This window comes from Tenrec ecaudatus, chromosome 4 (assembly GCF_050624435.1).
Source record: "Tenrec ecaudatus isolate mTenEca1 chromosome 4, mTenEca1.hap1, whole genome shotgun sequence".
Lineage (NCBI taxonomy): Eukaryota > Metazoa > Chordata > Mammalia > Afrosoricida > Tenrecidae > Tenrec > Tenrec ecaudatus.
Genome location: NC_134533.1, coordinates 18442925 through 18459299, shown reverse-complemented (window position 1 = coordinate 18459299; position 16375 = coordinate 18442925). Strand labels below are relative to the sequence as shown.

Sequence of the window (16375 nt, the reverse complement as noted above, 5' to 3'; positions counted from 1 at the left end):
AAAAGGGGGCCATCTAGCTCAGAAGCAACAAAACCCACATGGAAGAAGCACACCAGGCTGTGTGACCATGAGGTGTCAAAGGGATCAGGTATCAGGCATCAAAGAACAAAAAATCATATCATCTAAAATGAGGGTGCATGCAGAGTGAAGACCCAAATCCCATCTGTAGGCAACTGGACACCCCTTTACAGTAAGGTTGCGGGAAGGAGATGAGCCAGTCAGGGTGCAGGGTAGCAATGATGAAACATACAAATTTCTTCTAGTTCTTAAAGGCTTCCTCCCCAACACTATCACGATCCCCATTCTCCCTTACAAATCTGGCTAGACCAGAGGATGTACACTGGTACACATAGGAACTGGAAACAGGAAATCCAGGACAGATGATCCCTTCAGGACCAGTGGTGAGAGTGGCGACACTGGGAGGGTGGAGGGAAGGTGGGGCAGAAAGGAGGAAACCATTACAAGGTTATACATATAACCTCCTCCCTGGGGGATGGAGAACAGAAAAGTGGGTGAAAGGAGACACCAGACAGTGTAAAATATGACAAAACAATAATGATTTATAAATTATCAAGTGTTCATGAGGGATGGGGAGTGGAAAGGGAAGGGGAAAATGAGGAGCTAATATCAAGAGCTCAAGTAGAAAGCAGATGTTTTGAGAATTATGATGGCAACAAATGTACAAAGGGGATTGACACATTGAATGGATGTATGCATTGTGATAAGAGTTCTAAGAGCCCACAATAAAATGATTTAATAATAAAAAAACATTATTCTTCAAGAACTGGTCACTCCTAAAACATGTTCAAAGTACATAAGACAAAATTTCACCCTTCACACTTCAAAGGAGCATTCTGGGCTGACTCCTTTTAAGGAATAAAGAAGAAAAAATAATACATTTGAATTATGGTGTTGATCAAGAATATTGAAAGTTTAATGAACTACCAAAAGTTTAAGCAAATCTGAAAGTTTCATGGACTACCAAACGTCTGCTATAGAAGAACAGTCAGATTCTCCTTAGAAGTTAGGATAGCCAGACTTTGTCTCATCGACTTGGGGTATGTTATCAGGAGAGAACAGTCTGGATAAAACAGAAGGGCAGGGAAGACCCCCAACAAGATGGCTTGACACAGCAGCTGAACAATAGGCTCTAACATAAATTATGACGATGTTAAAGTACCAAGCAGTGTTTCATGCTGTCGTATATCGGACTGAGTCAGAACTGACTCAATGGCAAGTGACAGTAACAACTAACAATAACTACTTTCACACACATTCTGAACTTAAAAAATTCACAAATATCAGATCCTTATATCATTTGTAAAATGTTCTTCAAACTTCAAGGAATCAAATCAATAAGAAATCAATTTAAACAACTCCATCTGGAATGTTAGATAGAAAAGAAGCAAAAACAGAATAATTAAAGCTTCAATTAAATCTACATTATAGCCAATGATTGACATTCAATCACTAATGTTCTTGATCCTGATTTGAACAAAATTCTTATTATAATTTTTAAGAATTGTTTTTGTCCCCGAAGAAAAGGATGTAAATGTCATTTGTAATGATCTACGATAAAAGACCACAAATGAACCTTCCAAACTATACTGTAAGTATTTAAGCTTGTGAATTTAAAAAATAACCATTTCTAGTAATTAAACTTTTTAGTTCCTCATATTACATCTTTTTGTTTTGTGTTTGTTTCGAGGTTCAAATGAAAAGCATCAAAGCAGATGAGACAGAAATTATTTTACCATGACTACTTACTTCTTCAGGGAACATATATTACCTCTACCATCTAGACTATCTAAAATCTGGACAAGGATTCACTACCGAGAGCTTTTTCAAGCTGACAATGTTTCAAAACTGTTCGTATAATTTGTAAACCCAGAACACACATATACTCTTAAGCACATTATCAGAGTCTATGGCGAACTACAATTTTCTTTTATTTTGGAAGCCACAAGGTGGCAAAACAGAATGATGTTCCAAGTGACCAACTCTGCAGAAAACAAATGTGATGATAAGCTTGCTTATATGAAATCAGATCTATTGACAATGGCAACCATATAAATTTCAGCACTTTGGGCCCAATATTGAAAGTAGGTGGAATGTGTTTGACCATGTGGATGTGATTACCACAGATTATAGCAGGGACAAAATATTGAGTCCCTAAGAGTATGATCAGGTAATTGATTTCTAACAAACTTGCCCAGGAAATGGTTTTCTCAGACAAAAAGTCAAGTAGAATTTGTAGGGTGGGCAAATTGATCAGGATACAGTAGAAGGGTGGGATCTGCAGGGTGAAACCCAAAGGTCCCACAAGAAAAACAATACAGATTTCTACAAACACGACAAAGGAGAGCTGAAATGCGGGGCATCTAGTCAATCTCAGGAAGCTAGTTTCGTTCTCTCTGGTCTGATCGATTATGAACATGTCCAGATGAATTCTGTTTAAGAAAATAAAAGCGAATTAAACATAATTATATATTTGATATCCCATCTGTGTAATTTATGTGACTGTTTTCTCATCCTCATTACTGTTTAAAAGGCCAATAATGTAATCACTAGATTCTATTAATTATGTATTAATCTACTTATTTATGTATGTATTTTTCTGGAGCATGTATTCTGTATCAGTCAAACAGTAAATAATTTGTTGTTTTCAAAACCTGGCCTTGTTTTATTTACAGTGTCACAGAGCACATGGGCACTAATCAAATAGCCACATATGCAAGTGTAGGGGCATTATGTATAAATTAATCAAACAGCAAAATGCACAAGTGTAAAGAGTGTTGAATGTGTTAAAAAATACATATGAGACAAAATTGGGTCTCCAGTAAGTAAAAGAGCTGTCTAGTTAATGATACAAAAAGCTTACTTTTTTTTGTCAATACTCTTTTGAATACATAATCACCTATGTCTTCTACAGAGCATCCTTGTGAGAAAACTTTGCATCTTTATCATATAGAGATGAAGACTGAGGTAGAAAAACTTTTAGTAATCTATCTACTGAATCTGGTGCCAAACTTCAAGCCCTTATCTCAGCTGACAGGTTCAGGTCCAGACAACATAGTTAACTTAATTCAACTAGTTGAATTTACGGAACACTATAAAATAGAGCTTTTTCCCTTATGCTCACATAAGGTTAGATCAGCAACATTTTTGGAAGATTCAAAGAGGTGGTCCTCACCATGACTTTATCCTTCAGAAAATTATTATAGCTATATAGTGTAGCATTTTATATATTTATATTTATCTCTTTGTAAGTAGTAGGAAACAAATAATTGAAGCTGTGCATGTTTGAACAACCTCCTGAAGAGAGAGGTTTAAGTGAACTTATCCGTGGGTTTCTATTACTCATTTTCAAATGGGGGATTATGGTACTGAAGAACTGATCTGGAGGGCCCCTCCAAGCACTTTTGGCTACATAATGGAGGAGAATTGACCTCCACATCAGCCTATGACTGATTGTGTCAGCAGAGGTCAGACGTGTCTCTACTCTCCATCTTTTACTATGGCATTCAACATAGACGAGACTGAAGATTACTGGGGGTTTATTAGGGAAGATAACAGGTTGCTACAAGTCAAGATCAGAAAAGCTTCAGGATATAGTGTATGATCTGCAGCAGCGCCTCTGCTCAGTCAAGAGGAGCAACATCTCTCTGCCCCCAAGCTTCTTAGTCCCTCAGTCTCTGAGCCAGGCAGCTAGTCTGTGGCTCTGCCTCGCTGTTTCATGGTCTCAATGACTTGCCTACTTTGCTGTTTCCTGGACTCCATGGTTTGACCTCAGCTGCCTCTGTATCTCAAAGGTACTCCTTTAATGGTTGTTTTACCTTTGACAGCCCTGTATATTCTCTCTGTTCTTGCTTCGGAGATGGCTCTCTTCAATCTAGAGGAGTGACAATACAGCCCAATCCCAGAGTTAGAGTCTTCTACATCTTATTTGCATCATCCCAACCAATCATTTGGTGGGAGTTATAGATTTTAAGAAGAGACCCCTAAATAATAATTTCTCCTCATATTATATTATATTGTATTATATTAACATATCAAGAATTATATTAATAAATTTTACTTCAACACATATACTGAATTCAGCGTTAGGAAGATTAAGTCAACAACTTACATTGAACGAGTATCTGAAATTTAATAAACATTATTATTTCTTTCTTTGTGATTGAGAGTGTCTAAACCTTTTTCAGATACCAGAGGCAGTAAATAATTATCTGATATATGAATAAAAGTCTTAGGCTCATGGCATTACCACTGCATGTACAATTTGACATATATATATATATACACACATTACATGTTCATATATGTGTAGTTTATTTTTTAAGAGGGGAAATTATCATTTAGCAGTCTCTTCTTAAAATATCAAATGAGTGTCCCTTGTTCTTAACAAGAAAATATTCCCTTAATTTTAGGTTAAAATCAGTCTTCAGAAACAGTATATTAATTCAATAAATGTTTTTATGCCCAGATAGTGGTATATAAACAAATAAATAAACTCTCGTTAAGATAATAGGAGAACTACACAGCTACAGTGGTCAAAACAGCATGGTACTGGCATAATGATAGACACTCAGACCAGTGGAAAAGAATAGAAAGCCCAGGAGTAAAATCATCAGCATATAGACAACTGATCTTCGACAAGGGTCCCAAAAACGTCAAGTGGGAAGCAGATGCCCTCTTTAATAAGTGGTGCTGGAAACAATGGATATCCACATGTAGAAAGTTGAAACAAGACGTCTACCTCACCCCATGCACAAGAATACACTCAAGATGGATCACAGATCTAGAAGTCAAACCCCAAACCATCAGGACCATTAAGGAGGGAATGGGGACTAATCTCAGAGCACTGGCCCAGGGAGCACATAGGCTCACTGCAACAGGGAAGGGGACACACACAGGTGATCTGGAAATCGACAAATGGGATCTAATAAGAATAAAACACCTGTGCACCTCGAAAGACTTTGCCAAGAGGGTGACAAGGCAACCCACAGACTGGGAGAAGATTTTTAGTAATGACACGTCAGACAAAGGGCTCATTACTAAAATCTACAACACCATCATGACCTGCAAAAAGAGGAAAACAGTTAACCCCCTAAGGAAGTGGGCAAAAGATATGAGAAGAACTTTCACTAGACAGGAGATCAATATGGCCAATAAATAGATGAGAAAGTGCTCGAAGTCCCTTGCCATAAGAGAAATGCAAATCAAAACAACCATGAGATACCACCTAACACCCCTGAGGCTAGCCCAGATCAGTAAATCAGAGAGCAACAAGTGTTGGAGGGGCTGTGGTGAAGTAGGAACCCTCCTCCACTGCTGGTGGTCGTGCAGATTTGTACAGACACTGTGGAAAGCAATCTGGCGATACCTAAAGAAAATGGAAATTGATCTACCTTACGACCCAGCCATCCCTCTACTGGGCATATACCCGGTTGAAGCAGCAAATAAAACACGACCAGTCATATGCGCTCCAATGTTTATTGCGGCACAATTCACAATAGCAAAGACTTGGAAACAGCCTAAGTTTCCATCGATAGACGAGTGGATTAGCCAACTTTGGCACATACACACAATGGAGTATTATGCAGCACTGAAAAGCACCGATGAGCACATGAAACACGTTATTTCATGGGAAGAGCTGGAAGGAATTATGTTAAGCGAGGTAAGCCAGACCCAAAGGGACAGGTACAACATGAGTCCCGTGAGGTAAGTACAATCAGCATGACAGAAATAGGGCATTAATCCACCCAAAGGGAGGGTATGGTTTATATCTCCACAGGGAAAGTGGGACCAGACTTCAACCCAGTGTCGCAAGGTGTGAATGCAATATCCCAGCGTGGAGGAGGGAACCGGTGGAGAGGTCTGGGAGGCTGGCCCCAGCACCATAAATTAAGTGGATTCCTGCCCCTCCCCCGAAAAGAATTTGTTCCAAAGGACGACATTGACTCTGCAGCTATGGGAGATGGACATATTTGATCAGAGCACACGGGAGCAGATGAAGGGGCAGGAGGAGAGAGTGGAGCACAGCCTGGCCCACCAGGCCGTGATGATGATGTTCCTGAGTAGAGCAGCCAGTCCACAGAGAGAACAACATGGCTGGCCCTACTATGAGACATGATGCCCCTCAGTGACTAAGGGTGATACAGGGGACAGCACCGGAGACACAGTGTGGGAATTGCACCTGACCTGATCCCACCACACCGAGGCAAATCACTGGGGGAGTGCAGCGGAACAGCAAGGGAATGGAGTGGCAAGGTCCCCAGGGAATGCTGAAAGTGGACTTTGGGGCCAGGGCGTGGTGCCCCAACAGACTGGACTGGAAAACGCTCCTAAGGGCCAGCAAACGATCCCTGAACTATCTACAAGCTTTTCTCTTGTGAACTGTTTTGTTCTGTTCTTTTTCAGTGGTTTGTTTTGTTGTCTGGTTGTATACTGTTGCTTTGTGTTCCTCTGTCTAGTTTTCGTGCATGTTAGTGACTCCACAGGTCTGTCTGAATAGGACAGGCTGGATGAACTATCTGGATGAAAAACAACAGGACCGACAGTTCCGGGGGGACTTGGGGTGGGGGGGTGGGGGGGGGTAAGGCAGTGGTGTTAACAAACCCAGGGACAAGGGAAAAACATGGGACCCCAAATGGTAGAGAAGGGGGAGTGGCAGGCCTGGTGGGAAATGATCAAGGGTAAGGTTGCTTAGAGAAGAGGTATACTCTAGCCCAGGTGGCGATGAAGCATGGTAGTAGGGCAGGAGGAAGGTCAAGGGAGATGGAGGAAAGAACTAGGACTCAAAGGGCATTCATGGAGGTCTAGACAAAGACATGTACATGCAAATATATATAGGAGGATGGGGAAATAGATCTATGTGTCTATATTTATAGGTCAACTATTAAGGTGGCGGAAGGACCTTGGGCCTCTACTCAAACACTCCCTCAATGCATGAATACCATCTTTTATTACATTGGAACTCTATGATGCTCACTCTCCCGACACAACGGCTGGAGCCAAAGTGGGTGAACAAGTAAATGTGGTGAAGAAAACTGATGGTGCCTGGCTATCAAAAGAGATAGTGACTGGGGTCTTAAAGTCTTGAAGATAAACAAGCGGCCATCTAGCTCAGAAGCAACAAAGTCCACATGGAAGAACACACCAGCCTGTGTGATCGAGTGGTCCCAAAGGGATCAGTTACCAGGCATCAAAGAACAAAAAACCATATCATTGACTGCACACCTCCATGATAGGATCGCTGAAGACAAATGGGTGCATAAGCAAATGTGGTGAAGAAAGCTGATGGTGCCCGGCTATCAAAAGAGATAGTGTCTGGGGTCTTAAAGGCTTGAAGGTGAACAAGCGGCCATCTAGCTCAGAAGCAAATAAGCCCACATGGAAGAAGCACACCGGCCAGTGCGATCACGAGGTGCCCAAGGGACCAGATATAAGGCATGATGCAAAAAAAAAAAAAAGATATAAGTGTGTGTATGTATGTGTATATATGTGTATATGTATATATGTATGTGTATATATATATTATATTAAATGAAGGGGGAAGTGCAGAGTGGAGACCCAAGGCCCAAGTGTTGGCCAATGGAGATCCCCTCATAGAGGGGCTTAGGAGAGGAGATGGGTTAATTAGGGTGTGAGGTAGTATCGATGAAGAACACAGCTTTCCCCCAGATCCTGGACGCTTCCTCCCCCCAACTACCATGATCCGAATTCTACCTTGCAGGGCTGAATAGGACAGAGGCTGTACACTGGTACATATGAGGGTTGGAGGTACAGGGAATCCAGGGTGGATGATACCTTCAGGACCAAGGGTGTGAGGGACGATGCTGGGAGAGTGGAGGGTGAGTGGGTTGGAAAGGGGGAACTGATTACAAGGATCCACATGTGACCTCTTCCCTGGGAGAGGGACAGCAGAGAAGGGGGGAAGGGAGACCCCGGGTAGGGCAAGATATGACAAAATAACGAGGTATAAATTACCAAGGGCATATGAGGGAGGGGGGAAAGGGGAGGGAGGGTGAAAAAAAAAAAGAGGACCTGATGCAAGGGGCTTAAGTGGAGAACAAATCCCTTGAGAATGATTGGGGCAGGGAATGTATGGATGTGCTTTATACAATTGATGTATGTATATGTATGGATTGTGGTAAGAGTTGTTTGAGTCCCTAATAAAATGTAAAAGAAGAAAAGAGAAAAAAATGATTAGGGCAAAGACTGTACAGATGTGCTTTATACAATTGATGTATGTATATGTATGAACTGTGAAAAGAATTGTATCAGCCCCAATAAATTGTTAAAATAAAAAATAAAAAATAAAAAATAAATAAATAAATAAAAAGAAAGAAAAAAAAGATAATAGGAGAACATAATAAGGAGTACAACTAGTTGGATGAAAATATGATGCTCTGTAAATTTTCACCATAATCACAACAATGTTGTCATTACAGTCAACCATTGCATTCAGGAAAGCACTTAGTAAACTCTGTCTTTTATTATTATCTTGAACTTTTTTTCCTTGGGAAAGCAACTGTGGATTCCATATTGCTCAAGTCAGTACTTGAGAGTATTATTGTGTTATAGCTAAGGAATATGTAATCTTTGGGTGGTTTGCTGGTGAATTCAAAGATTTTTGTATTTATTCTAATATGACATACTTTTAAATTCCAAATGTCTCATTTACTTTCAAAATGGCCATATGTTTAATTCTCAATGCTAGAACTATGATTATTTGGCGTGACTGTTGTGTTAAGCTACAAAGATAAAAGTGTTTCCTGGGTTCAGAAAAGTTATCACCATAAAGGTACTGGGAATGTATAATATATGTGTGTTTCGATACTAATATAACATCCTAATTATTGATGGTAAAGCTTATAATAATAGATTTCTGGTGTGTGTATACCATAATTTATAGACAATCTGACTTCCAAAAGGAAAATACATCTAACGAACAAAGACTAGTTCTACAACACTACTGAAATAATTGACGGGAAATTAGCCAATGAATTAATCTACAAATCTCACCCTATAGAAAATATTGTAGGGAAAATGTATCAATTAGGGACATTGGCTTATGACAGTTCTGGGGTTTTTCCTTTTCTTTGAAAGTAACATCTGCATACATGATTACAAATTAGTTTTGACACTTACTTTGCTCAGACAGCATGAATGGTTTCCAACCACTGAGCTTTCAGTCAGTGACCAGCACATAACTGCAGTACCAGCACTCCTTGCAATCAGTTCTACCCCTTCTTTCATTCAGACAATGTGTATTTTGATTCACCATCGCATTAGAGTATGGGTGGGACTTGGTATACACAAATGTGAAGACGCTCTGGTTTTGAACAATTAGAAACTCTAGTGGTGCTGAAGTTAAGATTTGGCTACTAAGTACAAATTTGGTGGTTTAAACCCACCAGCAGGTTTGCTGGATAAAGATGAGGCAATCTGCTCCTGCAAAGACTGGGTTCAATCTTGGAAAGCCCCTGGGACGACCCCACTCATTCCTACGGGCTCACTCTAGAGCCCTAGGAGACAGAATTCACTCCAGCAGCAGGTTAGGTTTAGTTTTTATTTGCTAAAATTGAATATGCCTCTTTCCTCTGCTACCTCATATCTTTCATGTGCTTACGTTATAGCATTAAAGATTTGTGTTTATTTTTCTCTTTACATGTTCATCTTCTCTGCAATGCTATGCAAGCCTAGAGCCAACTCTGTGTACTGGGGCCTCTCCTTAGCTTAATGGAGATACTCACTAAGTGTTCCTGCACTCAGGCCATGAGGCTTGAGAGGCACTGGATATGTTATCCTCTAAAATACTAACTTGTTGCTTGGTTTATTTAATATCCAACTCTAGTGCAAATATCAAATATCTACCCCATCCTGAAAATTAGACTAGCAGGAAAGAGGAGAAGCATGGAGCACTGCAGAATCAAGGAGAATGAATGTCGTTGATAAACTCTACAAATTACCATTCCTTCCGAGGCCAACCATGCATGTCTGCAAGAGCAATTCACTGCTGAGTTTAGGAGGCAAGAATCTAAACACAGTGTGAGGAGGTTCTAATTCTGGTTTCCTACTCTGGTGGGAAAAGGAAGATGGCCCAGGAGTGCCTCTCATACCTGGGAAGAACTACTTGGATGACAGGCTTGTTACTAAGAGCTTCTTTTGGTACAGATGATAGCAAGTCTCATGAGCAGTCATGCTCACATTTTTCTAAATCATGGTCAGAAGACCCTGCATAGCAAATGCTATCAAATCCGAAACCACTGCAATTCAACGCATTGCTATCAACATGTGCATCAACAATTTTGTGTAGATACGGATATACAAACAGTTTGTATATCTATGTAACATTCTAGAAAATAAACAATGACCAAAAAAACCCTGTTAATAGAGGTAAACTTTGGGAAGTGAGATTAAGACATCACAAGGGAAGAAGGAAAAATAAAAACATTTTAAAACTTAAAAAAAAATTTTATTGTCTTCCAAAGAATTCAAAGGCTTTCCTGTGAGAACATGTATTGTTTTATATGGCAACTGCAGGACAAATATTATTACCTCCTCCCTCCCACACAGGCCCTCAGCCCTCGCGTGTAAAGCTATGTCTCTTCCGTGTCTGTGTCCTTTATGCTGAAGCTCTGTTAGAACTTCCAATGGTGGATTCAGAATGGGCGTTACCATAAATGCTGTGAAATGTGGATCCGGTTCTTTGGGGGTGGGTTGGGGGATGGGAGTGGGAGACCGTTTATTTGATTTACAACAATTTTACTTTGAAAGCACATTTCTTCTGATCAGTTTTCGGAAAGCTTCCTTTACATCCTTGTTCCTCAGGCTGTAAATAATGGGGTTCAACATCGGGCTTACAAAGGTATAGAAAACAGCAATGATTTTGGACTGCTCCACCGACTTGTCTGTGGGAGGTCTAACGTACATGCAGAAAAGGGTCCCATAAAATACTGTCACCGCCACCAGGTGGGACCCACAGGTGGAAAAAGCCTTGCGCCTGCCTTCGGCGGAGCGCATCCTCAAGATGGCGATGAGAATGAAGATATAGGAAATGAGGATTATCAGGAGGGAGTTGGAGAGGTTAAAACCTGCTACCACAAACATGGAGGTTTCCTTAATGAAAGTGTCGGAGCAGGAGAGTCGAATGAGGGGCGGGTCAGCACAATAGAAGTGGTTAATGATGTTGGAGCCGCAGAAGGTCAAGCGGTAGGTCCACATCGTTTCCATAAAGCCACTAAGAAACCCGTAGACATACGGACCAGAAATCAGACGAATACAGACCCCTTTGGACATCTTACTACTGTAAAGCAACGGGTTACAGATGGCCACGTATCTATCGTAGGCCATGACAGCCAGCATATAATATTCCGTAATCACCATCGCAATGAAAAAATAACACTGGACTAAACAAGCAGCATAGGAGATGGTTTTCTTCTCCGAAAGGAAGTTCACCAACATTTTGGGAGTCACATTAGTAGAATAGCACAAATCCAAGCAGGACAAGCTGGCGAGAAAGAAGTACATGGGGGTGTGAAGTCGTGAATCTATCCTGATCAACACCATCATCCCAAGGTTCCCTCCCACGGTGATCAAGTAGATCACCAGGAACAGCACAAAGAGGATAGGCTGAAGCTCTGGACGATCCGTTAATCCCAACAGAATAAATTCAGTCACCAAGGTGTAATTTCCTCTGGCCATTTTCTTAGATACCAGCATTGTTGTCTTAAGAATTAAAATAAATTGAAAAAGTGCATGAGAAACCGTCATATGATTCTCCCCTCTAGTTTCTTCTCTCTGTTTATCTTCCTCTGCTATTCATACTCAGATGCAACTACTACTAGAGATTGTTCAAGAAACTGCAATTTGACAGTCTCCAGAAAGATAATTAGCTAGGTGTACTATGTGAAAATGGTTCCTAAATAGAGTGGCTCCAAAGCAACCAAGTTGTTTTGGAGTTTGGGGAATTATGTCCTGAAGGCTGTATACAAATAGAGCAAACCAACAACTTCAAGATGTAGTACACTACAAGATCATTGTGCATTGAGGCCCAAACTTATTTGTTAATTCCAGCAGTTGTCCTGGGGAAAATGGTGATGTGTTTAAAAGCACTTATGTGGTCTATGAGAATGTGAGCAGAGTCAAGAAAAAGACCCATTAAAAGCTCCACTATTGGAAATCTCACTGCTTACCTGCTATGTTAGAGAGTCCATAATTAGAACATTTTTTGGGAAATTCTCCATAGCCAATTTTACCGTTCCAGGATTCAGCATAAAGTGCATTTTATGTGAATAAATCCTTAAAATTTTTAAGGCATACATGAATTACTGATGAAGAAAATTTGTCAATACGAAGAGTATGTATAAATAAAACAAGGATAATATGGATAGCAGAAAGGAGAGTTCCCCAAATCCATACCATCGTGTGTTTTAAATCATTCTTTTGTATATTGTTGTTCTCTTCATTTATCCCAGAAGACATTGAAGAAGCTACCATGTAAAAGAAAACTTTGCAAATCTATGTTGATGGTATAACACAAATATTTTTTCTAGTACTCAATCACTGCCATCGAGTTGATGCTGACTTATAAAGACCCCATAGAAGAGGATAGAACTGCCCTTATTGGTTACCAAAACTAACTCATTATGGAAATAGAAAGGTTCATCTTTCTCCAGTGGAATTACAGGTAGTTTTGAAATACTGACCTTGCAGATCAATACCCAGCATGTAACTATTACACCACCATCCTTCTTCATTATAAAATCATATTGCTCAAATGTTATAAAATATGTTTTGATTTATTCATTGAACAGAATGCATACTATGCTAATAGTAATAGAAGTGTTATATTTCCAGATAGTATTTTAAGTTCAGATAATTTTGACTACAATTAAAAGGTAAAATCGAACATTTTTTTACCAAGAGCCTGGTGGGTGTTTTTTTTAATATGGAATCTTAGTCATATCAGGTGCTAATCTATAATTACTAATAAATAAGATAAAGAATCACAAACTCAAGTGATTACGACAGCCATTTGGACAATAGAAGTAAATGGTGTGGACTGGGCATAGAAGCGGACTAAGGAAAACTGAAGATGATTCCAGACAAAAGCTTCAGTAGACACTCAAGTCAACTGAATCCTTGCCTGTGGCAATGAGGGGCCTTTGGTTCAAGATTTTAAGGGCTCCCTATTTTGAAGAGGCAATATTTGTACGTGAAATATTCTGAATATAAAATGTTGGCAATTAATGTAACCCCTAATGTAGCTTAATTTAACAAAGAAAAGCTATAGAGTTGATGCCCTAAGGTGGGAATAATAATTCTGTGTGATTCCCATGTCAAGGCACCTAACCTTCCAGTGCATCCATGTTCCTAGTAACTAAGTATTCTTTCTCACAAGTTAACTATTTTGATTATATCAGGATCCTACAGACATACCTCAGTCTATTCAGCTTCAAGTTATTATGCTTCGCATATAATACATTTTTTTATTTTTTAAATTGATGGTTTGACCAAACCTAGATTGAGCAAGTCTCTTTCTCCAACAACGTGTGCTCATTTTATGTCTCTGAGTCACATTTGACTAATCCTTACAATGTTTCAAACTTATTCAGATGCTGTGGCACACTTCTGTACTATAAATATATTTAAAACCCTCAAACTCAGTGCCAGTTAGTTGATATAACTTTCATGTACACTGGAAAACCCAACAATTTAGTTGTAACTACTTTTGAACAAGATTATTAGTGGTGTAAATGGATTCTGCAATAGTTTCAAGGCATGCCAGTAGGTGGTTTACTTGCTATACAAAGACAACCTATAATTCAATAGCACTCAGCAGCAGTCATGCATGTCGCTTCCCTGGGGAAACAGATGATTGATATTGTTTGTCTCGGAAGAGCTGACTCCTGTCTATGGTGAGAAAGATAAGAGAAGAGAAAGCTAAAGTTAAATGTGATTTTAGCAATGTGACAAATTGTCTGCAGTCAGCACAGTAAGAACCAAAGCAAGACGATGTTTAACTGCAGCTTGGAGATTAAGTAGGTCTTTTCTAGGAGGACAAGCATAAGGAGGATTTGCAGAATACATAAACAGTCCACGGGAAACAAGAAGTATGCAAGAGAACATGTTCCACCTGGATGCAGTGCTGAGTGCTTTTGTGGAAAATAAAAGGTTAATAAAACGATAAGTAGTAAAAATGGAGAAGTCCCCATCATGGTCAGGAAGTGTGGACAGTCCTGAAAAGTAAGAAGCAGCACTTCTTTCAATTTAGCTTTGCTATTGTTGATGAGGATCCTTGGCGATCCAATAGGTAAGCGCTTGGTTGCTAACTGAAAGGTCAGCAGGTCAAACTCACCAGTTCCTTCATCTGAAAAAGATGAGGCAGTCTGTTTTCATAAAGACTATGAACTTGGAAACACTATAGGGCAGTTCTATTATGTCTTATAGAGTAACCAGGACTTGTAATCAGCTCTGTGGCAGTGGACTTGGTTTATTGTTTTGAAAAATAGAGCTCTGGGGGCACAGTGGTGAAAACTCAGCTGCTAGTTAAAACTCCCCACTTTTTGGAACCCGTAACGAGTCCCCGAGAGTGTGGCAATCTACTCCTGTAAAGACTGGAAGTCCAATGGGACAGCTGTACTCTGACCTTCGAGTCCCTATGAGTTGACTTGACACCAATGGACTTGGATCCTTGGGTTGTTGTTCTGAAGTATGTGTGTGTGTGTGTGTGTGTGTGTGAGAGAGAGAGAGAGAGTGAGAGAGAGAGAGAGAGAGAGAGAGAGAGAGAGAGAGAGAGAAACAAAATATAAGTAATAAATTACACTCTTTTTGGTTTAGAGAAAATGTTCATATGCATCAGTTAAATCCATAAAGAGTGCTGGTGGTGCAGTGCTTAAGCACTCTTCTGCTAACCAAAAGGCCAATTGTTCAAATCCACTAACTGCTTCATGGGAGAAAATGTGGGAATCAGTTGTAAAGATTACAGCCTTAGAAACTCTATGTAACTAGTTGTATAGTTGTATGTACTCTGACGTATAGGAGTTCTCAGAGTCAGAATTGACTCCACACACATGAGGCTAAATCTGTAATTTTGGCCTTTGGCAGGAAAACACAATATAGCAATTATAAAATTAGAATTTCCATAAAGTGAGATGTCCTTGCTTTCAGGAAGGAAAATATTTTGGAAATATTAACCTTATATTAATTATAGGTTGAAACTGCATAAAGATTTTGGGTAGTTTATTTAAGAAGACAATAAGAAGGTTGGAATTTCATCTGCCTATTTTCTACCCTTTATGAAGATGTAATCGATTACATTTGGGTGTGGGAGATTAATATTTTATGATGAGAGTAACTTCTTCCATACTGACACATAATACAAAGCAATTTCACTGCTTTTCTTTCCGTCAACCATTAGAATAGTCCTGAAACTGACACACGGTGTAAGTATGACTATGAAGGGGTTCCATCCACAAACAAATATTGAGTATTGTCACCTGAAGTTTTATAACAAAAGGATTAAAACTGTGTTCCACAATTAAAAGAACTAAAACTGTGTGCAGTGGATATTGGTCAACAGAAGGAGTCTGGGATAAGGTAAATTTGGGAAATGCTGTGGTTCGAAAGATAGGTGAAATGAAGTTCTCTAAGAGAGGAAATACCAGAGACTTTTATATGCCACAGGTATTGAGAGGTGAAAGGTGGAGCACAGGGCAGCCTTGCCAGAGTTTCCTTGTTCAAAAATCCCAGGATTCTTTCCCATGTTCTCTGAAGGCTAAGCATCTAGTTCTACACTGAGCAGCAGGGGCTGCTATAACCCCTGCACCGCAGCTGTTAACTGAAATACAATGAAGATGTATTCTCTTCCACTAGGGCAACTGCTTTCATGCCTTTTGTCACTGATCAGTATCGAATCATGGAGGAATTCATCATTGATTTGTACTTCCACAAATAAATGGTTAGAGGCCATATGTACTATACATGAGGGCCCTCCCTAAATGGAAAGATGAGTGCTAGAACAAGCAGAAAAATGAAAGGAAATGACAGGGATAGCGTAGAGCATGGCATCAGAGCTTCTGCCATCAAGTAAAGGGGATACAAATTGACTTCACTCTCTAACATGCACGCGAAGACTAGCACCTGGTTTCATCTAATGTTATATTTAACAGACAATTGTGGCTGCTTAACAAATGCCTAAGGGAGTCAAAGTACAGGACGTATGAAAAGATAGACAGAAAAGGCATGCGGGAAAACACATGGATAGTAGCTAGGTAGTTAGATGGCTAAAGAGATAGATGGACAGATAAACAGATTAGATAGATAGATGATAGATAGATAGATAGATAGATAGATAGATAGATAG

The 16375-nt window shown here is 39.7% G+C and overlaps 1 protein-coding gene across 1 annotated transcript; it reads right to left on the bottom strand.

Annotated features, from left to right (window-relative positions):
- Nucleotides 1-10773: 10773 nt before the first annotated feature.
- Nucleotides 10774-14689, bottom strand: LOC142446380 (olfactory receptor 5M5). The gene is made up of 2 exons (XM_075548135.1): nt 14660-14689; nt 10774-11715 (listed from the first exon to the last, which is right to left on the bottom strand). Exon 2 carries the CDS (start codon nt 11710-11712, stop codon nt 10774-10776), a length of 939 nt encoding a protein of 312 aa, XP_075404250.1. The 5' UTR covers nt 11713-11715; nt 14660-14689.
- Nucleotides 14690-16375: the final 1686 nt, after the last annotated feature.